At 37.7% G+C, this 26,406-nt stretch overlaps 1 protein-coding gene across 7 annotated transcripts in view; it reads left to right on the forward strand.

Annotated features, from left to right (window-relative positions):
- The first annotated feature begins 3,819 nt into the window (after nucleotides 1-3,819).
- The window catches only part of TNNT1 (troponin T1, slow skeletal type), a 47,698-nt gene continuing 25,111 nt past the window's right edge, over nucleotides 3,820-26,406 (forward strand). The window contains exons 1-5 of one of the 7 annotated variants that reach the window (XM_087915234.1): nucleotides 3,925-3,984; nucleotides 4,247-4,289; nucleotides 12,517-12,581; nucleotides 22,985-23,023; nucleotides 25,258-25,290. Coding sequence is in view for 1 of the 7 variants with exons in the window: in XM_026711949.2 (XP_026567734.2) it covers nucleotides 25,245-25,290 (46 nt within the window). In the remaining 6 variants the exon portion in view is untranslated. Of the gene's footprint in view, nucleotides 3,985-4,246; nucleotides 4,290-12,516; nucleotides 12,582-22,984; nucleotides 23,024-25,244; nucleotides 25,291-26,406 lie in introns of those variants that run through there. The other 6 variants (XM_087915238.1, XM_087915233.1, XM_087915235.1 and 3 more) reach the window with 6 other exon arrangements.

Genomic DNA, 26,406 nt, shown 5'->3' on the forward strand with positions numbered 1-26,406 from the left:
TGAGTCTGCCTTTTGAGATGAGGTGGACCAGTTGCTTTCATGGTGTGGAGACAATAACTTGGTCCTCAACACCAATAAGACCAAGGAGCTTATAGTGGACTATAGAAGGAACAGATCAGACATGCAGCCCTTGCTTATCAATGGAGACCGAATGGAGCAAGTGTCCAGTTTTAAGTTTCTGGGTGTTACCCTAAAAGAGGACCTGACCTGGGGTGCTCACATTGCAGCCCTGGTCAAAAGGGCTCAACAGAGATTATACTATCTTCTCAGAAAACAACAACTGAATGAAAAACTGCTGGTGACCTTCTACCGCTGCACTATAGAGAATATCTTAATTTACTGCACCTCTGTATGGATTGCCAATTGCACAATGGCAGATAGGAAAGCACTCCAGAGGGTTAATGTCGTTGTCCAGAAGATCATTGGTTGCCCTCTCCTCTCTTTGGAAGAGCTTTATAGCTCCCGCTGCCTTAAGAAAGTTCAAAACATTCTCAAAGATCCATCTTATCCTGGGAATCCTTTTTTTGAACTATTACTATCTGGCAGATGGTACAGAATAATAAAAACAAGGACAAATAGGCTGAAAAACAGCTTCAATCCCAGGGCAGTAGCTCTTTTGAATTCTGCTGTGTAGTGCAGTATTGGTGCGGTGTCGCGAGTTTTCAGTTCAGTGTATGGAGGGTGAAGGATGTGTGTTTGTCTTTATTTTCATGGTCATGGTCATGATGTGCACTGAAGACGGTGTTTGATTTCATTGTATGAGGTGCAATGGCAATAAAGTAAACGAAACTAAACAATTGTTCAGCCTCAGGACCTGTCAGATCTCCCTAGTATTTGTTCAGCGGTGGAATTTCAAGGCTGCAAGGCTATATTGGAAGCTGAATAAATATGAAATGAAAAGGCAACAGCCCAGTTGCTTTATTCTGTTGCCAGAAGAATGGCACAGACATTTGAAAAAGTAGAACTATTAGGGAAGAAGTGGTAGAATGAGCAGAGATTGCAAAACTGTTTTAATCAAAGAAAAGAATTTATCCAGCTTGGTTTCCACTTGGAAACTACGTCTGGACTTGAAACAGAAAAATAATAATGAAACTTTGATTTCAGATTTGGATAATTAGATTATTTTGTGGTAATAGTGATGGCTAAAGGTGAAGGTAATGGTTCCCCTAGCGCATACGTGTTTGTCATTTCCAGCTCTACTGTTCATCTCCGTTACAAAGCCGAAGAGCCGGCGCTGTCTCCGTCATCATGTGGCCGGCATGACTAAATGCCGAAGGCGCGCAGAACTCTGTTACCTTCCCACCAAAGTGGTCCCTATATTTTTACTTTTATTTTTACATGCTTTTGCTTTGACAGAAGCTGGGACAAGTAACAGGAGCTCACTCTGTTATGTGGCACTAGGGACTTGAACCGCCGAACTGCTGACTTTTTGATTGACAAGCTCAGCATCTTAGTCAATGAGTCACCGCGTCCCTCAGAAATGGCTAGTCCTTACTAAATATGTAAAGCCAAAATTTGAGGTTGTAATTGTGCAGGTAGTCCTTAACAATAGTGGTATCCCCCAAGGCCAACTTCTAGGACCAACTTTCTTCATTCTCTACATAAATGACCTCTGTGATCACATTAAGAGCAACTGCGTTCTCTTCGCTGATGATATAAAGCTGTTCAATACCACAGACAATACTGCTACTCTTCAAAAAGATCGACTATGTATCAGAATGGTCGATCAAATGGCAACTTCAAATCTCAAAAAATAAATGCTCTGTCTTACATATTGGCAAAAATAAAATAAAATCAGAAAATAAAATACAAGCTGAATAGTCAAGACCTTGTTGATGATCCAAGCTCTGTAAAGGACCTTGGAATACTCATCTCTAATGATCTAATTACTAGAGCCCACTATAACTACATAGCCAAAAAGGCATTGAGAGTTGTTAACCTAATCCTACGTAGCTTTTTCTCCGGTAATATCACACTACTAACTAGAGCATACAAAACATTTGCTAGACCAATACTCGAATACAGCTCATCGGTCTGGAACCCACATTATGTATCTGATATTAGCACAGTTGAAAAAGTCCAGAAATATTTCATAAGAAGAGTTCTCCACTCCTCTACTCATTGTAGAACACCTTATGCCACCAGACTTGAAATTCTAGACCTAGGAAACCTTGAATTACGCCGTCTTCAGTCTGATCTAAGTATGGTATATAAAATCATACATTGCAATGACTTACCTGTCAATGAATACTTCAGCGTCAACCATAACAACACAAGAGAACACAATAGATACAAACTCAATGTTAACTGCACCAAACTTGATTGCAGGAAATATGACTTCAGCAACAGAGTGGTCAATGTCTGGAATACTCTACCTGACTCTGTGGTTTCTTCCCCAAACCCCAAAAACTTTAACCTTAGACTGTCTACTATTGACCTCACCCCTTTCCTAGGAGGTCTGTAGGGGGCGTGCATATGTCCACCAACATGCCTACCATCCCTGTCCTATTGTTTCTTTTATTTTTCTTATACGTATCCATTTCATGTATTCATAACTATGTATATACTTATACCTATTACCTTGTAAGCGATTGACAAATCAAAATAAATAAATAAAATTAAAAAATAAATATACAGCCATGATTATTAAAAAAACTCTTATAAAACTGTTATAAAAATATTAGAATGCACAGAGACGGACAGATTAATACTAAAAATAAAGGAAGAATCTGAATACTTTTTAAACAGGGGACCTGTTTTACAATGGTTAGCTAACAGAAACAGGAGTTAGAAATTAAAGAGATTAAGGGAATGATTAACTATATAAGGAAAGATTTCTAGTATGGATAATCCAATGTTACTATTATTATGTGATATGATTATCATTATGCTTATTGACTTATTGTTGTTCAAAATTAATTATACCCAGACAATATGCTGTTCAGATAGATATTGAGTTTTTTTATGTTTATTAAAGAAAAATTATTATATATATATGTTTGTGTGTGTGTGTATATATATACACACATATATACACAAACCACACACACACATTTTATGACTTTTCTTGCCATATTTGTTAAGTAAATCACTGCAGTTGTTAAATTAGTAACACGGTTGTTAAGTGAACTTGGTTTCCCCACTGACTTTGCATGTCAGAAGGTCACAAAAGAGAATCACATGACCCTGGGGCACTGCAACCATTATACATGTGAGTCAGTTGTCAAGCATCCAAATGTAAATCACGTGGCCATGAGGATGCTACAACGGTCGTAAGTGTGAAAAATGGTCATAAGTCACATTTTTAGTGCTGTTTTATCTTCAAACAGTCATCGAGCGAACTGTTGCAACCTGTATTTTTTATTTAACTGCACTGAAAAAAGTTGGAAGTCATTGTTTTTTTAAAATTTCTTTACCCTACACACCTTTTCCCCTTCTTTATCTTCTCCTGTTATTTTATTATCTTTGGTGTCTTTGTGTTTTGTAATAAACTTCAGTGAAAACAGGAAAAGGAAGGAAAGAAAAAGTAGAACTACGGCAGCGTTAAAATTAAAACCCTATTAAGAACTCAGCCTTATTTGTTGCTTAAGCCATGGGTAGAAAAACTGTTTAAAAATAGCAGAACTTCAGATGTTGTAACATTTGAAAAGGGCTTCCGATGGGTGCAAGAGAAGACAACTGAACCCTTCCCTGCCTGCTTCCAAGGAGAACAATCTCCGTTTTCAGGACCTTCTTTTGTTCCTTTACGATCCTGCACATTCTGTCCCGGGGAATGCAGGATCAACCTCATACCCGTTGTCATTTTCCTCTCCACAAATCACAGCAATCCCATATGAGGGGTGTGGGCCAGTGGGGAGGAAGAGAGAGAGGGGTATCTGGTTACCTCATTATAAGGGCTCCCAACTTGCCAAGCTACCCCTGCTCCTGGAGAAGCCAGTGCTTGCTCAGTAGAGCCAGCGAGATCTTTGACCCTTCTGCTTCCAGGTGAGGATAGGAGGGAGACTAGCATGTGGGGACCTAGCAATGCCTATGGGTGCCTGTGTGGGGTGACATTTGATCTGCATGCTTGGGGTGTATAGAGCTTACATAGAGACAAGGTGAGTCTTTGTATAAGCTCAATACATTGCCTTAGGCTACCTTGGACTCACTTCCTTCCTTCCTTCCTTCCTTCCTTCCTTCCTTCCTTCCTTCCTTCCTTCCTTCCTTCCTTCCTTCCTTCCTTCCTTCCTTCCTCCCTCCCTCATAGATTTAAGTAACAGCTGACTCCAGCCTCATTCCTTCTCCAAAAAGTAGGTATTTGACTGCTCTGCAGTAGGAATAGCCCTCTAACTGAATTAGATTTTAGTGTTTAGTTATATCTCTTATACTGACTAACCTGATTTTCTGCCAAAAATAAAAGTGAATGTTGGTGCCTGGTCAATCTGTTTCATAGATTATTTTAGTGTTGAATGTTTACTATGCAGAGTCTATGAAATAGAATGACCAGGCATTAACTTTTATTTTTTTACCTGATCAAAATTCATACTCTGCTTTTATATGTACTTATTATGTAAAATGATTAACAATAGTTACAGGAAGTCCAAATTTAATTAAAAAGAGAGTGAAGCATGAATGGGTTATTTGGTTTAAGAATAGAATCAAACAATATAGAGAATGAAACACAGAAAATAACTGAATTAGCTGAGCACCCACGACCTACCATAAAAGTCAAAGAGGAAAATATTAATATCCTCTTACTAGATTATTAAAATGAAGTGAAAAAATCCAGGGCAGCAGGAGAACAATGGTTGGCACATGGTGCATATTTCTAAGGGGTATTTTCCATTACATGTTTCCAAGGAATGTGTTACTGAAAAGGCCTTTTCATCATTAACTCACTCAAATGTGAAGGCAAGGAGTAAAAATGAGAACTAGAACTAAGGGGAAATTTCCTGTCAGAACAATTAACCGGTGGAATGCCTTTCCTCCAGAAGTTGCAAGTGCTCCAACACTGGAGATTTTAAAGAATGATCAGAAAACCATTTGCCTGGGATTCCTGCTTGAGCAAGGGTTTCGGTTAGAAGACTTCCAAGGTCCCTTCCAACTCCATTGTTCTATTAAGTAGGCAGAGAAAGACAAGAGTGAAACTTCAAAAAAATATTGTAGATGAAGAGACGACCCTTTAGAAGGGATTATGTGTTATCAAGTTGTTGCCAACTCTTAAACACCAATAAAATTTCTCCATGATTTAGAACAGGAATGTCCATTCTTGGCAACTTTCAGACTTGGGGACTTCAGCTCCCAGAATTCTTCAGCCAACATGATTACATATTCCTGATTTAGAAGAAGAGATCCCTCAATTGTATGGGCACAATGGAAATCTTGGAATGTGGCAAGGGTATTAGGGACACGCTCCCAACATGGCTCGCATGAGAGCTAGGCAATCCTAAAGCACTTCCTAGTCAACTGGTAAAGGTGTTCCTCTCCAGCTTTTCAGGTGTGCAGCCTCACAAAGCTAGGAAAGAGCGAGCTATGCCGATTTCAGGAATGGATTTTCCATACTCATCTGGGACCAGTCTGAGGAATTTGCTAATCTCATTTATAGGGAGTTTATTAAGACTGTCTTTCTGTCAATGACTTCTTCCAGGTCCCAATGGGCCTGACTTCAATTCCCCCATATTTCTCCTTTTCCCTTCTATTGTTTTCCAGGGTCCCCACAATGTCTCACCCTAAGATATTTTCCATTATTTCATCTCCTCTTCCCATTCCGTTATCTGGTAAATGGCCTGCTTTCACAGGGATGCAACCAGCCATCATTTGCTCTCACCAGAAATTACTCTGGGATCTTCTTGAAATCCAAATACATTATTTGAAATACAGATTAAACTTGAGGCTGGTGCTTCAGCTTTCCTTCTTTCCTTCCTTTTTTCCTCCCTCCCTTCCTTACATCCATCCTTCTTCCCTTCCCTTCTACTAGATGTCTCTATAATTAATAATATCGAGCAGAGGAGTGACTGTGCGCTACCTCCTACGGCATTATGACTGGGCATGCTGGAGCAGAGCTGGGCTTTAAATATGCAGGGATTTAGAAGTTAAAAACAGTGCTTGGTTCAGAGTCAGAAACAAATGAAGAGCCAGTAAAAAACAGAAAAATCCTATAAACCTATATCTGCAGTTCTTGAGTTCACTAACTGCAACAGCTACCCTTCAAGATTCAGTCTCTTGTATAATGTATCATATAAATCCCAAAATTCCTTCTGACTGAGCCTGGAAATTTATAACATCCACATTTGTTGCAGGTGCTTTTTCTTTCAATGACTGTCCAGTTCAGTTAAAATGCCTAATATAGCTCACAGCTGAACCTCCTTCTCAGATTCCACCCAAAATCCTAAGATACTTATCTCCCCTCACAAAGCTGGTTAGGAATTGTATTCCAAACTGAATTTCTTTGGCTCTTGAGCTTCTTTCACTGCTGCCCTGGTGACACTCAAACTGAATAATAAAAAAATTAAAGTCATGCTCAATATGTGCAGAGAAATATCCATGCACAGAAATTAAATGCTCTTTACAGCACAACTGTTTGTTTTTTTCCAAAGTCCAGGATACTGGACTTTGTACTGAAATACATAAACATATTTTGAGCAATAGCAGCATAATTTCAGAGAATTGTGCTTCATATATAACTTCTTTCTCTGTACATTTCCTCCAGAGAAAGAGGGAGGGAGGAAGACATTTTTCCCTAAAAGAAGAACAAAACAATATTGGGTATGAAGTCAAAAATCATATAAATGATTAGAGATTGAATAAGTTCACACAAGACACAAAATGTTAATTGTGGTGGGGTTTTTTAATGTTTCAACGATCACTCCATTCTAGTCTACATTTCCCTACTGTTGAACCCAGTCATGAAGTTTTAGAGACTAAGGTCACTCTCCATGAGAACTTAGAGTCACTGATTTTTTTTCTCATAAGAACGGAAGCATTCCCTAGAGCCACTTTGGTGAGATAGGTTAGATAGTATAGAAATGTAAAAAATAAATAAATAAATATTAGACACATCCCTCAATTTTCATACGTGAAATGTTGGGTAGTATTAGCATTAGGCTCATATCCACATATTGATAAAAAGTTTCTGTCTATCTAAAGGCCAGTAAGGGTCATTCCCATCTCAGAATGTATAGAAACTCATCTCAGGTTGAGTTATTTTTTCTCCATACCATCCATGGTTGCTATTGAATTTTGACTTTATTAACAGATTAACATAGTTGGAAGAGACCTCGGAGGTATGCTTGTTCCTGCTCAGGCAGGAAATTCTTTACCATTTCAGATAAATGTTCTCCAAACTCTTCTTAAAAACTTCCAGAGTTGGAGCACCCACAATTTCCGGAGGCGAGTCATTCCACTGATTAGTTGTTCTAACTGTCAGAATAGTTATCCTTAATTCTAGATTCTCTCCTTGATTAGTTTCCATCCATTGCTTCGTGCCCTGACTTCAGGTGCTTTGGAGAGTAGGTTGACCTCCTCTTCTTTGTGGCAGCCCCTTAGATATTGAATTAGCCTTATTGCTTAATTTCTCATCACAAAATAAACCATAACCTAAGCATACTGTTAGGGTTTGACTATAGACTGAGGCAAAAACTAAACAATCAGATGTCACTCCTGACCAATCTTCTGCCAATGTTAGCCACATAATTGTAGGGCCTAAAATTTGCTATCCTGTATGCTTGTGACTCAACCCCAAAATGCTCCCCATTGCAAGAAGGGAAGCAGACAACCTTTTTTGGCATTAATATGATGGTGTTGTCACGATAATAGCTGGCTTCTCATATGTCACTAAGCCATGGTTGATTGATTTGCAGGAAGTGCAGTATTTTAAGGCAGACATTGATGGCTTGACCTTCTGTGCAAACCTTCCTTTTAAGGTTTCAACTAATCATGATTTTAAAAACAGAAAGTAAATCTGAATGTGATGTATGAAATACTTTGCTCAAATATGCAGCAGAATGAATTAATGCATTGAAAGTTTATCACATTCCAGAGTTAAGAAGGTAATGAAGACACCATCATAGGAAAACAGTGGGGTAGGAGGTAGGGAGGGAAGGAATCAATGACCCATGTTTCTTCTGTAGTTAGGTGAAAGGGAGAAAGACCTCTAGATCATGGTTTTCATATTTTTTTCCCACTGAAGAGCCTGTTGGTTAAAAAGAGAGAGAGAAGCGAAGCTGTAGTAGAACATTGGCTATGTTTGAATTAATTCATTGTTGTTGGTTTGTCCTTAGTCTCTCACTGAACCCCATTAAGTTCTTGTAGAACTCTACTCCAGTTAAGGATGCAAACATGTGCTTTTACAGGAAAAGATGCCCATTGATTTCAGTGGGACTTAATTCTCAGTAATCAAATTCAGCATTGCAGTGCGCTTGAATTAGGTGTAAGAATTGAGTTGAATGGATGCCTTCTATTCTCTGAATTGGGTAGACTGACTACCTTTGTCCAAAGGAAATCAGCAGGAGAGAGAATTGCTTACATTTATGTATTATGACAACCCAACATATAAGACGTTTGTCTCAGTTCCTTTGCCAGACAAGTAAATAATTGAATTATTAGAGTTCCCCTCTTAAATTCAGGTAGAAAACGTATTTAATGCTGCATCAGAGAAATCATGTCATTGGTTTTACAAGGGTCTCTTTAAGCCCTTACAATTCTATGCTTCTGTTACTATTTTAAGAAAAACCTCCATTACATAGTTCAACTCACTTGGTAAGTGATTGAATCCCATCTTTGGGGTCAACCGAACAATAGCAGGAGACAATGGTTCTGTCTTGGCAAGTTATACAGATGCCACCCCAGCATGGTCAAAGTTATTTAAAGACCTAACCCAGAGGGAGCAGATTCAAACTGGAAACTGAGAAACAATAGCGCTTCCAAAGTATGTCTGACCTTTTACAACAGCTGCTTCCAATGAGAGCACAAAAGGCCCTGCCCCCTTTGGTTGTGTCAAATGAAGTCCAAAAAGATGTGTGAGGAATGTGGAGAAAGTTGGCCTTAACCGCTCTTTCGTACAAGTACAAAATCTGTAGTAGGATCCTTCCTCAAGGCTATTCTGTACAGCACAAAGGCACTGAGTGAACCTTGTTCAATAGTAGGGCAAATCAGAATTTGAAGGATGAAGGGACACAGAGGTTTGAATGCGGATAATCACTAAGCTAACAAAAGACAATGATAACTAACTATACTTCCTGTGTCAATGCTATTTGGGACAACTCGTGTAAGGTTTCAATCCCTCTTCAGATATAATGCTCTTGGGTTCAACGCCCTCATTCCTTTCTTGACTTCCACAATTGGAGCTTAATATGAAGCAGACTTCCAAGACAAACTAATTTGGAAGTGAAGGACTTGAGAGAATATTATTTCTATTCTCACACTCAGTTTAATCCTAAATGGACCCTCTTCAAGGAGACCTGGGGTACTATAGAAGAGTAACCAAGTAGCAGTCAATTTTAAAATCAATATCATTTTTCAAAAGAAAACCAATTGAAACTAGTTTAATTTTATTTATATATCACCAACTGGAAAAGGGACAACTTAACATCTAAATGTTTTCCCCTGAAGCTTAAATGTCCTTTAGTAGATCTTCCAATATTTTAGATGAGGAAATTATATATTGGCTAAATGCTTTCTATTATTTTCATTTTTTACCTAATAATTATTGGCTGTAATTGGGGGCAACTGAGGGGAAGAGTCAAAGAAAAGAAAGATGCAATAGCTATCAGTATCCATCTGAGGTCCTGTCCCATTTGTATCGTACTGATCTTTTACCCTGGCCATGAGACAGCCCTAACTGGAACAGTGAAATGCTACATTCATTCTTCTACCATATTCAGCCACTACTATACCCAGTAGAGATTTCTTGTAAATGAACCTGCTACTGAACCCAAAGGCTATGTGATCCAAAGTTTATATAAGTTGTTCATCATTTGCCTAAACTACTAAGCTAAAGGAGGACCAGTAATTTGTGACTTGATGCTAGATTTTGAAAATCTAGCTCGAGTGATTAGTTTATGATGGGAACCCAGACAATTAAGTCACTAAACTGTAGCCCATTAAACCATGGATGGATGTGTGTGTGAACATTACCAAAGCACTCAGATACTGTAAGTCAGCCTGGACTTATCTTTCCTGGACAATCATAACAAATTTAAGTCCTCCTAGTAAAATGTATGTATTCTAAATCTTTTTTATATTTTAATTTTTTATATTGCTACAAGTTTTGATATTGTTCAGAAGCTGCTAACTCTAGTATAATAAATAGTGTCAATTCTCTGGAAGAGTTGTTACATATTATATTTCTATATTAATATAGAGGTACTATATTTTACTTAAACATTCGTTACAGGATATCTAACATTGTTTATTTCATCACACAGACTGGGATAGATTCTCAATATAGTCACACAGGGTACATTTTATATTACAAGTACATACTTCTTTATTCCAATATTATCTACAATTGTTTGCAATAATTATTTGGCAAAAAAAAAATATTCTGAAATATTTTCTTTCTGGTGCTTTGTCACTCCATTTTAGGATTTCTCACAAGTTATATCAAATCTTCCTTCTTTCTCTTTTGACCCACACCCTGAAAACACAAACTCTCTATAGTTTCAGCTATTGATATACTGTATGCGAGTGATATTCTTTTCAAGAACAATTTGGAGGCATCATTGTATACTTTGGAAAACTCTCTGTCATTATAGCACCACATTTAAAAATGCAGATGTGTTGCACTTCAGTGAGGTCCAAATCACTTATTCCAGGGGTTGGATCTGACCAGTGTAACTACAGTTCGAAGATTTACAATTTGCGCGCGCACGTGTGAATTGTCATCAGCTTGCTGCCTGGACAGCTGAGTAGCACTGTGCGCGGGTGCACAGCGTTTGAAAAAGCACTTTTTTCCTGCTTTTTCAATCTAAGCTGTGCCGCGCAAAGCAGCTAAGGTAGAAAAAGCAGGAAATAAAGGTCAGATAAGAGCACAGGTGGGTGGGTGGGCCAAAACAGTAGTAGACACAGAACCAGTTCTATGTCTGCTGCTGTTCAGAGCTAACAGTTCTACAGAGCCAGACATAACCAGTAGAATCCCACACCTGACTTATTCCAAAAGATTTTCCAAATGGCCTAGGATATAAACACAGTCTTGCATTTCCTTGATGTGAAGACCAACTAGCATAGAAATTTTGCCTCCTAATAAAGATAGACTATTTGTTGGAAGGTGGCCAAGAAAATTAAGCCAGATTGACAACCCCTTTAAACTTGTAACTGGGCAATGTGCAGTTCTGCTAAATATACAAATAGTGAACATTTGCACTAAATAACCATCATAGTCTAGTTAGTAGGAAAAAATCAGGTTCAAAGTTCTACTTACACAGTCACATACCTTGCTGGCTGGGTTTGAGCCCATAACTATTTTTCTGTCTAATCTACCTCAAACAATTGCTGGCCTGGGAAGATAAAACGGGAAAGCAGAAAAGGTGAGAGCTAAATAGTACATCAGTTATCCAAAGAGGTATTGTTGGAAATAAAAACATGCTAGGCCATACATTCATTTTTATCACAAAAGTTATCTCTGATAATGACAATTCTGTTCAGAATCTGCTCTTTAAATGTAATCCTTAATGCAATGAAGAGGACACTATTAAGTACAATATCAGTGTAATTCTCATTCAATTTAAATAAAATATGCCATTTTCGTTCTGGGCCTTCCTCATTAGGTTTAGCCTCCAACATGTGACTGTACTGAAATGCTCAACACAATCCCAGGTCCAAAAATGGTTGTGAGGGCAAGATATAAATGAAAACAGGGGCAACCCAGTTCAGCCAGTGGAAGCCTTGTGTGAGAAAATAACCCCATTCAATAAAAAGAAAGATGGAGTTACTTCCCAGATTTTCTCCTACGAAGCATCCAATTATATTCTAATATCCATCTAAAACCTGGTTTCCTCCAGATATGCTGGTCTCCTCTTCCATAAACATGATGCTCATGTTGGCTAGGTTGCTTCATTGGAAACGACTTGTATTCCCTTCTGGGCTCAGCAAGCATTAAAAATAGATTGAGATGGAAACTATTATCTCCCCTAACCTTATTCCTGCATACCCAGCCTGCTGTCTTTAATCACAGTCCTTCTTTGTCTCTTTACTGGCTCTGACTACAATCCATACCATAAAAGGCCAAAGGATTCCACATGGATTTAGAATGAGCTCTCTAGAGCAACAGGCACTGGCCCAGAGGGTTAAGCATACCATTATTAACTATTTCATTATTGCTGTCATTAAGACTGAGACAATGTGCTGAAAATGATCATAATAGGAATGCTAAAATAGAGATGACTGTGATTGTTATAATTATGGCAATGAAAGTGGTTTATTAATAGCCATTCCATAGACATTTGTCAGAGATAATATATGAGACTTAATTCCATAATCTTTCTTACCTGCAAAGAAAAAAACTCAAAAACATATGGCTTATCTATTTCTTTCTTTTAGATAAAACCTAATAACTTCCACCATGTCTGATGAAGAAGTTGAATATGAGGAGTAAGTTGATCAACGTTCAATCACAAATGTATAACTAAATATGTACAAAGTTTGGGGCATTTTCAAGTACTCCCATATAAATTCTCCTTCTGTGATTTATTAATGACACTCTCTGATGGGATTATTGTGGGATTTGGGGATTTTTAGAAGAATTGGGGCAATTGCTTAGTTTACATAAGATTCTCTTTCAGAATCAATGATGAGATTTGTGTTTTAAGGTGTACTGACTTAAAACTGTAGCTTTAAACTTTGAAATATGGCATTTGTTAGTGTTACACGTTGATGAATTGCAAATAGATTGTTGATTTGTCCAAAAACACGTGAAGCAGATACAAAAGCTGAAAAGTCTATTCAATGAAATGGCCTAAAATCAACTTTACTTACTCATTTTTTTCAGCACCTACACCCAGCAAAAGTTTTTGTGGAATTAAACAAAATTACTTTTTGCATAAGTAAATTAATTAAGCAAATTAAACAAATTACTTACTGCCCAGAACAGGAAAATGTAAGAAAAGAAATGTTCCCATTTTCTTTACCTCCCTTCCAAAACATTCACCTTCATTTCTTTTGGCTTCTCATTTATTTTCATCCTATACTAGATAGTATTGCTAGATGTTATGTATAGAAGAGAAATATATAGAGCAAGCAGGACTCAACGATTGAACTACTTCTTGACTTACGACTACAATTTCTGTTGCTAAGCAAAGCTTTTATTAAATGAGTTGTACCCAAATTTATGGATTTTGCCATATGCCTATGGAGATTCTCAGTCATCCATAGTTGTCCCAAAGGTGATTTTTTCAAGAGGCAACTGGACTTTCTTGTTCTTTTTTGAAGACGTTTCACCTCTCTTTCAAGAAGCTTCTTCAGCTCTGACTGGATGGTGAGGAATGGAAGGATTTAATATAGGTATAAATCCTTCCATTCTATATACCATATATAGGTACAAATCCTTCCATTCCCCACCATCCAGTCAGAGCTGAAGAAGCTTCTTGTATGAGAAGCAAAACATCTTCAAAGAAGAAACAGAAAGTCTATTTGCCTCTTGAAAAAAGCACCCTTGGGATTATTTTTTACCATAGTTGTTAAGCAAATCACTGAGTTTTATGTTAACCAACTGGTCATTAAGTTAATCCATGACTTTGCTAGGTGAAATTTGGCTGGGAAGATTGAAACCATGATATCCCTGGATATGGCAAATGTCGTATGCTGGTTGCCAAGGGCCTGAATTGTTATCATGTGACGGTGGGGATGCTGCAATGGTTGCAAGTGTGAGGACCAGTAATAAGTTACCTTTTTTCAATCCCATTGTAACTTCGAATGGTATCTAAATGAATGCTTTTAAGTCAAGTACTACCTGTAGTGCATTGATTTTTGGTCTCCTGCAGACAATCAAAGCTTTACGAGAAATGAATGTGGAGCCTTCTCATGCCTCCAACCAACCTAAAAGACTCCTCTGAAAGGAACTCTTAAATCTCTCAGCTCTTTACAAAATTGCATTAATAACATAACTGAGAGGAACTTGTACCTATTAAAGTAGCTTCATATCAATTTCTATGGATGAGCCCTGGTGGTGCTGCAGTTAAAGGGCAGCATTGCAAGCAAACTCTGCCCATTGTCTGGAGTTCAAACCTGACAGGGCTCAAGGTTGACTCAGCCTTCTATCCTTCCAAGGTCAGTAAAATGAGGATCCAGATTGTTGAGGGCAATATGCTAATAATGCTTTTATATTATAAATCACCCAGAGAGTGCTATAAACCACTATGGGGCATACATAAGCCTAAATAGAAATAGTTATAGCACTTAGACTTATATACCGCTTTATCATGCTTTACAGTCCTCTCTAAGCGGTTTACAGAGTCAGCCTATTGCCCCCAACAATCTGGGTCCTCATTTTACCCACATCGGAAGGATGGAAGGCTAAATCAACCTTGAGCCTGGTGGGATTTGATCTGCCAAATTGCAGTAGGAGTAGCTTGCAGTACTGCACTATAATCACTGCGCCACCGAGGCTCCTAAGTTCTATTTCAGCATCCTTTCTTTATATACCAGGGGTGTCAAACTTGTGACCTGCAGGCCAGATACATCATGCACTGGCCACACCCACCCCCAGTTTAGCAAAGGGAGGGAAAGTTGCAATACGTCACTTGATGACGTGATGTGCGAGTTGGACATCCCTGTTATATACAGTCAATGTGCCTACAGTTTTATAAATGAAGGATTTATTCATATTTATTCTCAATTTCTCTCATTCTCTTTGTCTCTTTCTCTGCCATCTGTGATTCCTACTTCCCAGGGAGCAGCAGGAAGGTAAGGGATTTCTGATCTAACCATTATCACACCCTCAATTCTAGGAATCATTTTTCAGTTTTTTTCTAATTTTAAAACATTGTTGAAATAGTCTGTTTTTCCACTGGTCTTCTTAAAGGTATAGCAAGTATCAGAAAGCTGTCATTGTTATTAATTCAGAGTAATGAATAACCACATGAAGACCAACATCCCAGTTTGCTCATCTCCTCTCATCATAAAATCCAACCTTGATATCTCTTTATTTATTTTCCTCATGGAATTTTTGTCTGTTGCTCTATAACAATGTCAACTCCTTTGAGAGAAAAGCTTCAAAGTGCTGGAATGTTAATGGAGTTGGCTGGCCTTAATAAATCCAATACATAAATAAAAAATAAAGTAAAACTGTTGCTGATTTTTTAGTATTTATTTGATTTGTCAATCACTTACAAGATACAGGTATAAGAATAAACATAATTTTTAATACATGAGATAGATACTTATAAGAAAAATAAAAAAACAACAGGACAAGGATGGTAGGCACAATTAGTGCGCTTATGCACACCCCCTTCAGGCCTCTTAGGAAGTGGGTGTGGTCAATAGTAGACAGTCTAAAGTTTTTGAAAGTTAAAAAGTAGAAAGTTAAAGTTTTTCGGGTTTGGGGAAGAAGCCACAGAGTCAGAGAGAGTATTCCAAACATTGACCACTCTATTGCTGAAGTCGTATTTTCTGCAATCAAGTTTGGTGTGGTTAACCTTGAGTTTGTATCTATTGTGTGCTCTTGTATTGTTATGATAGAAGCTGAAGTATTCATTTGCAGGTAGGACATTGCAATGTATGATTTTATATACTATATTTAGATTGGACCAGAGGCAGCATAGTTCTAGGTTTTCTAGGTCTAGAGTTTCAAGTCTAGTGGCAAAAGGTATTCTGCAATGAGTAGAGGAGCAGATAACTCTTCTTGTGAAATATTTCTGGACTTTTTCAATTGTGCTAATATCAGATACATGATATGGGTTCCAGACTGATGAGCTGTATTCAAGTATTGGTTTAGCAAATGTTTTGTATGCTCTAGTTAGTAATGTGATATTACCAGAGAAGAAGCTATGTAGGATTAGATTAACCAACTCTTAATGCCTTTTTGGCTATGTAGTTACAGTGAGCTCTAGCACTTAGATCATTTGAGATGAGTACTCCAAGGTCCTTGACAAAGTTTGGATCCTCAACAAGGTCTTGACTATTTAGCTTGTATTTTATTTTCTGATTTTTTTATGCCAATATGTAAGACAGAGCATTTATTTGTTGAGATCTGAAGTTGCCATTTCATTGACCATTCTGATACATAGTCAAGGTTTTTTTGGAGGGTAGTAGTATTGTCTGTGGTGTTGAATAGCTTTACATCATTAGCAAAGAGAATGCAATTGCTCTTAATATGATCACAGAGGTCATTTATGTAGAGTATGAAAAGAGTTGGTCCTAAAACACTGCCTTGGGGGACACCACTGTTGACAGGTACAGAATTTGATAGGACAATCCCAGTTTTGACCATTTGTTGTCTGTTTGACAGGAATGCTTCTATCCAGTTATGTAGGTGTCCAGAGATACCATAAGATTTTAGTTTTAGTAGTAGTTTGTTGTGTACCACTGAATCAAGGGCTTTACAGAAGTCTATGTAGATTGCATCTACTGATCCACTGATCGAGTTGTGTAGTCCATATGTTTTTGCAGTGTAAGAGTTGCAGATTACAGGATAGGTTTTTTTCCTGAAACCAAATTGTTTATTAGAGAGTAGGTTGTTTGTCTCTAAGTGGAGGATAATGGATTGGTTAATAATTAATTCCATCACTTTACAGGTAAAGCAGTATAAAGAGATTGGTCTGTAATTTTCAACTAGGCTGGGGTCTCCCTTTTTGAAGATGGGGATGACTGTGGCTTGTGACCATAGTTTTGGCAAGGAGCTGGTCCTGAAAGATTTTTCAAAGATTATGCTTAGAGGTTTGGCTATGGCAGTGTATAGCTTGTTTAAGAAGTAGGCACATATTCCTTCCGGTCCAATAGATAGGGATGGTTTTAGATTGCGCAGTGCTTTTTCAACAATGTCTTCTGTAAAATCGATATGTATTAGATCATTGTAATTGTCTGTGGTTTGACTAGGAAATACTGGGCTTGATCCATTGCGGTTTACAAATACTGAGCCAAAGAATGTGTTAAAGAGGTTTGCTTTGATGGTGTCGTTGTTGCAGTCTTTGTCATTAGGTCCTTTCAGGGGTGGGATGGACCTTGAATCTTTTAGTTTGTTGTTTAGAAAATTGTAAAAAGCACGGGTGGAATTTGTGCGTAGATTTTCCTCTTGTTTAATGTGATAATTAGTGTGTTCAGTTTTTATCTGGTGGCATAGATTTTTGTATTGGCTTTTGAAGTTGGCAACGTGACCAGATTTGTTTTTTTGCCAAAGTGATCTCTTTTTAGACTGAAGTTTCCTTATTGTTATGGGTAATCTGCTTTTCCTGGTTTTGGGAGTTGTTATTGATACACATGCTGTAGTTTGATGGCTCTTTTGATTTCTAGTAAGAATACGTTGTAATGGTCTTCAACAGTATTGCATCCAGTGTATAGAAATTGCCAATCAAGGGAAGAGAGATAGTTGATTATAAGATCATAGTTGCCTTTTTTGAAGTTATAATTGGGGATTTTGTCGTTGTGATGATTTTTGTGTGGACATATGTTGAGACAAAAGTCAATCATGTTGTGGTCACTGCTGGAAAAGGGTTCTTTAATTTGTATTCCGTAAATTGAATTCAAACTATTGCAGAAGATGAGATCGAGGCAGTTGTTAAGCCTAGTATTGTTGGTTACTAGTTGTTCCAGTCCCAGATTTGTTACAGCATTGTAGAAGGTTGCATGTATGGGTTCAGTTGTACATTTGTTAAGGGTTCAGTTAATATGAGGTAGATTGAAGTCACCAAGAAAGATAAAAGTGCATGGGCAGGATGCTGCCCATGTTAGTAGTATATTTAGCTTGTTTACATGTTCGATGTCATAATCAGGGGCTCTGTAACATAGTAAGAACCAAAATGTGATATATAAGGTCAGTTCACAGATAATGGTCTCAGGAAGAGCAAGATCTTGGGTGACTTGGATGTTTTTTAGATGTAAGGAATTTTTATAGAAGATAGCAACACCACCTCCTCTACGGATTTCACGATCTGATCAGTAAACATGATAGTCTCTTACTGAGGTAATGGAGTCAGGGAGAGATGCGTTGAGCCATGTTTCACAGACAAATATGATGTCAAATTTAGCCGTATTTAGCAAGAGGAGAAATTCAGGTATTTTATTTACAAGGCTTCTTGCATTGAGTAGCTTACATTTAAGGCCAGTTGTAGTTTGAACTGAGGTATTTGGGGGTGTGCGAGCCTAGTCTTGGATGATGGTGGATTGGTTGAAGAAGGTTTGGATGCTGAGTTGTGGGTTGTGTGACTTTCTTTTTTGTAAGAACAAGTTTTATTGATTTTTTGAAGACAAACAAGACATAGAACATAAAAGTATAAAACCTCCTTTCTAAAAATTACTTATAAATTTTAGCAAGGCAAATAAAGCATTATTTTTTAAGACATAGTTCCACATTATCACATTTCCATTTAAACACATATATATCTTTTCCAAATTTCTCATTGTTTCTCCCTTCACTTTTATTCAATTATATTTCTTTCTATCAAGGTTTTATTAATTCTCAATCAGTCATAAACACACAAAATACAAAACATAGAACATAAAAAGATAAAACCTCGTTAATTGTCATTTATACATGTCTTTTCCAAATTTCTCTCCCTTTAGTTTTATTCCTCCAAGGTTTTATTAATTCACAATCAAACATAGCTAACCAAAACACAAAACATAAAACATAAAACTTCTTTTGAAAAGTGGCTTAGCCCCGGGTTACATCTTTTTTTACAGACCTAAATCAAATTCATGCTCACCTTATATACCATTCATATCTTATTAACCATTCTCTATATAACTTGTCCCTTCTTTTCACTCTCTTAATTATATTTTATTTATTTCATCTTATTTAAAAATCATTATGCTTGTATCTTTTGCCCGTTCTTTTCCAATCATTTATTTATCTCTTCTCTTTAGCAAAGAATTTGCCCTGTAATCACTTTTAAAGTGTGACGCCTTTCTATCTTTCCTCTAAAATAAAACTTAAAATAATACATAATTTCCATCCTGATTCTGCGTAGTACATTCTACATATTACATCTTAAAATAAAAGAATAATAAACTTATAGTATAGTTAAGTATATAATTTCCATTCTAGTTCTAGTTCTAATTAGTACATTATTTTAGAATAAGAAAATGAAATACTAAGTTTATAATAACATTAAAACAATAACGAATTAAACTATAACTAAACATTAATCATTTTACACATTCTCCTTAATATTTTATTAAATATTGAGATCTATCATTATTAGACATTTTAATATTTTATTAGACTATTTCAAATGCAAATGCTACAATACTATCTTATGTACTCTTGCAGAATCTTTCTTTAATTATACACTATCCTTTATCCTTTATCTCTAAAAAAAATCTGCTTTTTGGCATCTTGTTCTAGCCCGTGGCTTTTCCCCCCCTTTTTCCCTCCCTTTCTTCTCCAGTTTGGTCTTTTTGCCCCCCCCCCCATCATACCTCCCCCTTTTTAACTTCCCCTCTCTGTTGTAATTCTCTTTTCAATTGCTTTCTAACATTGTACCTTTTTTTCACCCTATTTTTCTTTTTCTTGGTTGTTTTATTAAATCTTAAATTCTCATTTTTCCTTCCTCTCTTCCCATTTTCTTTCTTAATCGAACTTTTTAGTCCATTAAAGATGGCTTCTTCCTTTTCTTCTTCTTCTTCTTCTCCTTCTCCTTCTTCCTCAAGTATTTGCTGGTATGTAGAAACCGCCATTTCTAAAAAGTGCAAGACAGCTGCCAAAGAATCCTTGCTATTTTGTTCTCTTTCTTTTAATTTTTCATATTCCATTTTTAGTTCATCCACAGACGGTGCAATTGTAAATTTTTAAGAACAATGTTTTCAATCTTAAAGTAATTTCCAAATGTCAAAATTATCAAACAATCCAAACAGACAAAAATTATTTCCTCTTCTTCTCTTTACAATTTTTCCTCCAGGGGCAAAATCCCAAATATATTTTAAAAGCCGTATTACAGCTAATTGGTGGCCTTATAATCTTCAAGGCGCCTCCTCCAACAAATTTTTAAAGATTTTTTTTTTTTAGTCCTCTCCTTCCCACTTGTAACAAAGAGCTTATTTTTACCTTTAAAAAGCAGGTTTTTCTGTGCTCATTTGCTTTTTCCGTAAGGAGGAAGGGGAGTGAACTTTCCTTCAGCACTTTCGCCGCTGTAACAACTTCTTTTGGAAACAAATGTATCAATCCGAAAGTCAGGTTTCCAGGGTATTTTAAAAGTAACTTAATGTCCTGGTTCAGCCAAGAAAACCTCCTTCTGGCTCTTCCTCCGCACAGTCTTATCTGGTTGAAGATTCCTTTGTGGCTGCCATCTCTGACAGCCACTCCACCACCTCAGGAAAAAGGAGTCTAGCCGGCTGGGAAGAGGGGGTGCGATATCCCCAGACCCCTGCCCAGATCTCCTCTGTCTTCCCCCAAATCCAGTTGGATCGGGGGTACCTCAGCAGCAAGCACAGCAGGGACCCACAAAGAAGCAGATTCCTGCCGTCGCCGAAGCCTTGCAACCGGAAGTTCCATGACTTTCTTTTGATACAGTCTGCACAGTAATCAATGTACAGATCCTTCTCTCCATTGTCTAGATGATTTTTGAGTTCTGTGTGTAGTATACGGGAGCGGGCACGTTGCTGTAAGGTTAGATCAGGACGAGATCAGAGGTTTTTATGGTTGGTGTTGTTTTTGGCGAGTGAATTTATAGTATAAATGAATTTACATTTGCTTAATTCATTTTTGCAAATGACTCTGCAGAAGCGTGGGGCCACAGAGCTGTCTCTGTTTTTGAGCTCTCGGCCAATGCGAGAAATGTCAAGTATTTCATCAGGGGAGATGGTTGATTCTTGATAGTCACTGATGATGTTGCAGACAATTGTGATATCATCATTGTTATTGATGTCCTCTAGACCAAATAAGATGGTGTTAGGATGCTTTCGTTCGCGCTTGACAGCTTCTCTGACGAGGATTTGTAGGCATCCATGATAGTATTCATTTTTCTTTCTTTCTATACCTTTAAAAGTTAAAGCATTCTTGCCAGACCAAAACAAAAAAGGCAAACCATTTATTTATTTAAAGCAGATTTAAATAAACAAACGAACAACTCAAAGATAGTTTCCTTCACATGCCGTCACTCTGCTAAACAACTAATTCCCACAACACTATCTTATGCCCTTGGTCTAAGATATAAAACTATGTAGTAGGGCTGTATTACTACTATCCTTCTCATTTTTCCTATTGTCTATTCCTTCCAGCATCTTATGATGATCCCTTTGTTGTTTTTACCTTATGATTTACGCTGATTGTTTTTATTTAGTATCTTATGAATATCACTGTGTGCTGTATCTTATGATTCATGATGATTGATTATGATCATGATTTATCACTTGTGGCTTGTATATGCACTAAGAGCTTATGCACCAGAGACAAATTCCTTGTGTGTCCAGTCACACTTGGCCAACAAAGAATTTTATTTCTCTGACAGGGAAGAAAATAGTTTAAAGGAAGGGTTCATCGTATTTGGGGAACAAAGGACCACATTCCCTAAAAGTGGTCAAAACCAGTAAATGCATAGACCAGGACAAAAGAATTTAATTTAAGTTAATGTAAAGTTTATTAAAATAAATTAAATATAATAAATACAGAGTTTTCCAATGCGTCAAAACGTTTTCTAGATCTGTCACATTGAAAATTAACAGGCAGCTGTGAATTTGGAAAAGGCTTCAATGCCACCCTTGAGACTTTGACAGATCACATGCATTAGTATCTCTCTCTAGCCAGGCTGATGCCAGAAAGTACAAATGGGTGTTGTGATATCTCAGTACAAGCTTTGCTCTTCCGTGTCTGCATCACAGTCCCATATTCAAGTAGATAAAGGAGTAAAGCTTGTATCTGATGGATGTTTACCTTGTTTCCCCTTGGATCAATGTGATCCCAGGTGATGCTGGTTACAGATAGTCCTGCAAGTTACAAGTAGTCCTCAACTTACAACCACAACTGGGATTGGAATTTCTGTTGCTAAGCAAGGCAGATATTATGTGAGTTATATCCAATTTTGCAATGTTTATGGAGGTTCTCAGTCATCCAGATCATGGTTGCCCCAAAGGTGCTTTTTCAAAAGGCAACTGGACTTTGTTTTTCTTTGAAGATGTTTCATCACCTTTGGGCCAGTTTTACAACCTTTTTTGACATGGTTTTTAAGTGAATCACTGCAATTATCAGTTGAATCATGTGGTTTTCAGCAAATCCAGCTTCTCTTATTGACTTTGCTTGTTGGAAGCTGATTGGGAAGATTGCAAATGGTGATCACATGACTCCAGGATGCTGCAACTATTGTAAAAACATAGCAATAGCACTTAGACTTATATACCGCTTTATAGTGCTTTTACAGCCCTCTCTGAGTGGTTTACAGAGTCAGCCTATCGCCCGCAACAACCTGGGTCTTCATTTACCAACCTCAGAAGGATGGAACATCGAATCAATCTTGAGCCAGATGAGGATTGAACTCCTGGCACTGGGCAGAGTTAGTCTGCAATATTGCATTCTAACCACTGTGCCACCAGGGTTCATATATGCCCATTGCCATGCACCAAATTTTGAATTTTAACTGTGGGGGTGTTACAACCATTGTAAATATGAAGACCAGTTGTCAATCACTTGTTTCAGTGCTGTTGTAACTTTGAGCAGTCACTAAACAAATGGATGTAAGTCAAGGATTATCTGTATTATACCCCCATGCTAAAAGATAGGCTATCACTGTATATATTAACTGTAGCTATTTCCATAAACTTTTCTAAATAGTAATGATTAGCAACCTCTACACACTTTCCCTCATCTGCTAATTTAAGAACATCTCCATGTCTGCCTCACTCTCTTTTTCTTTGTTTCATCAAGAAGAGGAACATGGTGCTGGAGAAGAAGAAGAAGAAGAAGGTGAGACAATGATCAGGTCCACAGATGTGGTTAAAGTGTGCTTAACCATGGAGTATATGTCAATGGAGATTCTCAATCCTCCAAGACATGGTTGTCCCATTCATGCCTTTACAACTTATTCCCATTCCCAACTCCATTCCCATGAGTTTGCCTCTAGCTCGTTCTCTGAGTAAAACAGGTTGTCCCAGTGTTCAAGCAACAATTTCTCCTTATTCCGATAAAGTCCAAGGCACCACCGAGGTGGAGAACCTCCCTCAAGCTTTGTCACACATTGTTTGAAAAGAATCCCGTGACTGGAAACAAACACTCTGGGAAATGATAAGGATCAATAATTGGAGTGGCAAATCCTAAACCAATCTTTTTTTCCCTCCTGCCAATTCTCTTCCTTCCCGAAGGGTGTGGGGCATAGTAAATAATATTTGGAAGACAGGACTCCATTCCAATTGGAATTACAACGGACTGCCAGGTTTTTCAGGAAGATTCCTTTGTAGTATAGCCAGATCCATTAAAATATTTAAATCCAATATTGTTTTTATGATCTGTATTCCCTCACTTATGTGCTTGAAGCTGTTTGATTTACCCTTGAAATATTTTCCTTTCTCTCTCTTTTTTTCTTTTTTTTTGCTTTTTGCTTTTTTCTTTCTATGTAACAGATTCTAACATCTGATAATTTTGCAACATGTCTTTCTTTACCTTTTGGTATCCAGAAACAACATCTGGGTGCACCCTTTGGGTCATTTTGAGTAATTCTGGATCGTTTTGAATAACACACATTTTCAATCAGTGCCTTAAATCTGAACAGGGAGAAGAAGCTACCTACAGTACTGAATCAATCTTTTTAATCTTTTTTTCTGTGAAGGAGAACAATTTCCCCTTAGGAATACTACTGCACAACCAGTGCTGATTGGCTACATTTTCTATAATATTTGATTGGCTAGCATGAACTCAAAGTAAGATGGTTTCAAGTCAAAGCTGCCACCAAAACAGAAGTAGTCAAAGGAGTCATGAGTTAAAATTGGGGAAATTTTTAGGAAGTATTACACACACACACACACACACACACACACACACACACACACACACAGAGTCTTTCTCAGGAACATGCTTTCCACAAAAGTCTTTGCTGGGCCAGTTGTTGTGATTTGTTACTTAAGTGATTGTGAGTCTAGCATATGTGAAACTTCACACAACTGCATCCTGGCATATTGGGGGCAGCCCGGGGGTTGTGGGGGTGGGAATTGATTTCAGAAGTCAGTGTGCTTGCTACTGCTATTTTCCTTTTATAATGTGAAATTAGCACAATCCTGATTTTTAATTTTCTGGAAGGCTTTTTTAGTTGCCTCAGCACAAGAACACGGTCCATATTGCCTCTGCCAAGTAAATGATGAGCTATCAACCTCAACCAAAGATCCTTTATGTCATGATATCCTGGTCCCACTAAGGGACGTGGCAAGGTTTCTTGAAAAAGCAGCCAAGTTTGAAAACGAGAAAAATCTGAAAGAAACAACAAGCTTGAAAATCTGCAAAGAAACAAGCTTGATTTCTTAAATCAAGAATTCCCAACCTTGGCAACGTTTAAGATGTGCGGACTTCGATTCCTAGAATTCGCCAGCAGCATGGCTAGCTGGGAATTCTGGGAGTTGAAGCCCACACGTCTTAAAGTTAACAAGATTGGGAAACTCTACCTTAAATCTATCAGAACGTAAGTTCAGACTCCTATAAGGCTTCCTTGATTCTCCTCAACCCCACATTTTTCCCAGGAAAAAAGGTCCCAGCATTTTAATCTGAGGCCTTTGGACTGTAAAAGAACAAAAGGGGTGGTGATAGTAGGGAAAATAATATCCACGATTGCTCCCCCTGCAATCTCTATCCATGATACGGTGGATGGCCTTTCCTCCCTTCAGCTAATGAGTCATTCTTTTAATAATTCACATCCTTTTATTCTCCATCTCTAAATGAAGTCTTTCCCAAACTGGTGTTCTTTAGTTGTATCAGACTCTTGCATTCATCATCTTCAGCTTTTCTGGCTCTCAATTCAATGGGAAGCTTGGATCTGATCCATATGGCGTGCACCAGCTTGGGGAAAGTGGCCTACAGATGGATTGATCTAACTACCTTTTCCTTTTTCTCCTGGATTTGGTGTCTACCACCTCCTTCTCTATTCTTGCTTCCTCCTTTCCCTGCCCAATATTTGTTTTCCAACCTCTTGTCTCTGCCATTTATGTTGTTTGCAGTAGCCGACGAACCTGACCAGGCTCCTGAGCCAGGTATATTTATCCTTCACTTTCATTTTCCCTCTCGGGAAAGGGGTGTGTGGGCGGGGAAAAACCCTTGCGGGAGGCCAAGGTACAATCATTTCCTTCATTCTATCTGAATCACAGTCTCAGATACCAGACAGGCTGCGTAGAAGGCACCAGCTGTCCTTGGCTGGTCCAAATTCAGGCTGAAATTTCTCAGAAATTCAACATCATAGGGGTATTGTAGTCACAAATGTTTAGTGTAAATGCTGCAACAGAAGCCACTATTAGTATTACCATATATACTCATGGAAAGCCCACCTACGGATAAATGAAACTCAGTTTTGTGGGGAGGGTGCATTTTGGCACCTTAAATTCTCAATTTATTCATAAGTATATACAGTATCTCCCAGAACAGCCAAGAGACCTGCAATAGTGGTCCAATCTCTATAAGCAAGTGATAGAAATGGTTATATATACCTTCATGTAGGTCTGCTTTGTAAAAAGCAGTAAAAAGCTTGCACATCAGGGAAAACTTTAGTTTAGTTCTACATAAGTGGGTCATTGCTTGAAATAAGAGATAAGTACTAACAAAATCTATAATCTGCTATTTTATTTACCATCAATAGTGGTTTCTAGGGAGAGTTCCCCATATAGAAAATAAGCACTGGAGGAGGAGTGGAAAATGGGACTTGTAGAAATGGATGAAGGGATAAATAAATTTACAGTGGTAAAAGAAAGTTATAAGGTGTTGAATGGATTTGAAATGCCATTCCTCTCTGCCATCTTGTTTCTTCATGTACCCACTATGAAGCCAATGGCTTCTTGGCCTTGTTTGCCAAAAATTCCCTCACTGATCTTACTCTGTTTCCTCCAATGTACAGGTAGTTCTCGACTTACAACTACTACCGAGTCCAAAATTTCTGTTACTAAGCAAGACATTTGCCCCATTTTACCACCTTTTTTGCCTCAGTACTTAAGTGAATCACTGCAATTGTTAATTTTAATAACACTATTGTTAAGTGAATCTGGCTTCCCCATTGACTTTGCTTGTCAGAAGGTCACGAAAGGTCATTGCATGACCCCTTAGATACTGCAACCATCGTGATTATATTCCAGTTACCAAGTGTCTGAATTTTGATCATA

This window comes from Pseudonaja textilis, chromosome Z, assembly GCF_049901715.1.
Source record: "Pseudonaja textilis isolate UNSWEBS1 chromosome Z, rPseTex1.2, whole genome shotgun sequence".
Lineage (NCBI taxonomy): Eukaryota > Metazoa > Chordata > Lepidosauria > Squamata > Elapidae > Pseudonaja > Pseudonaja textilis.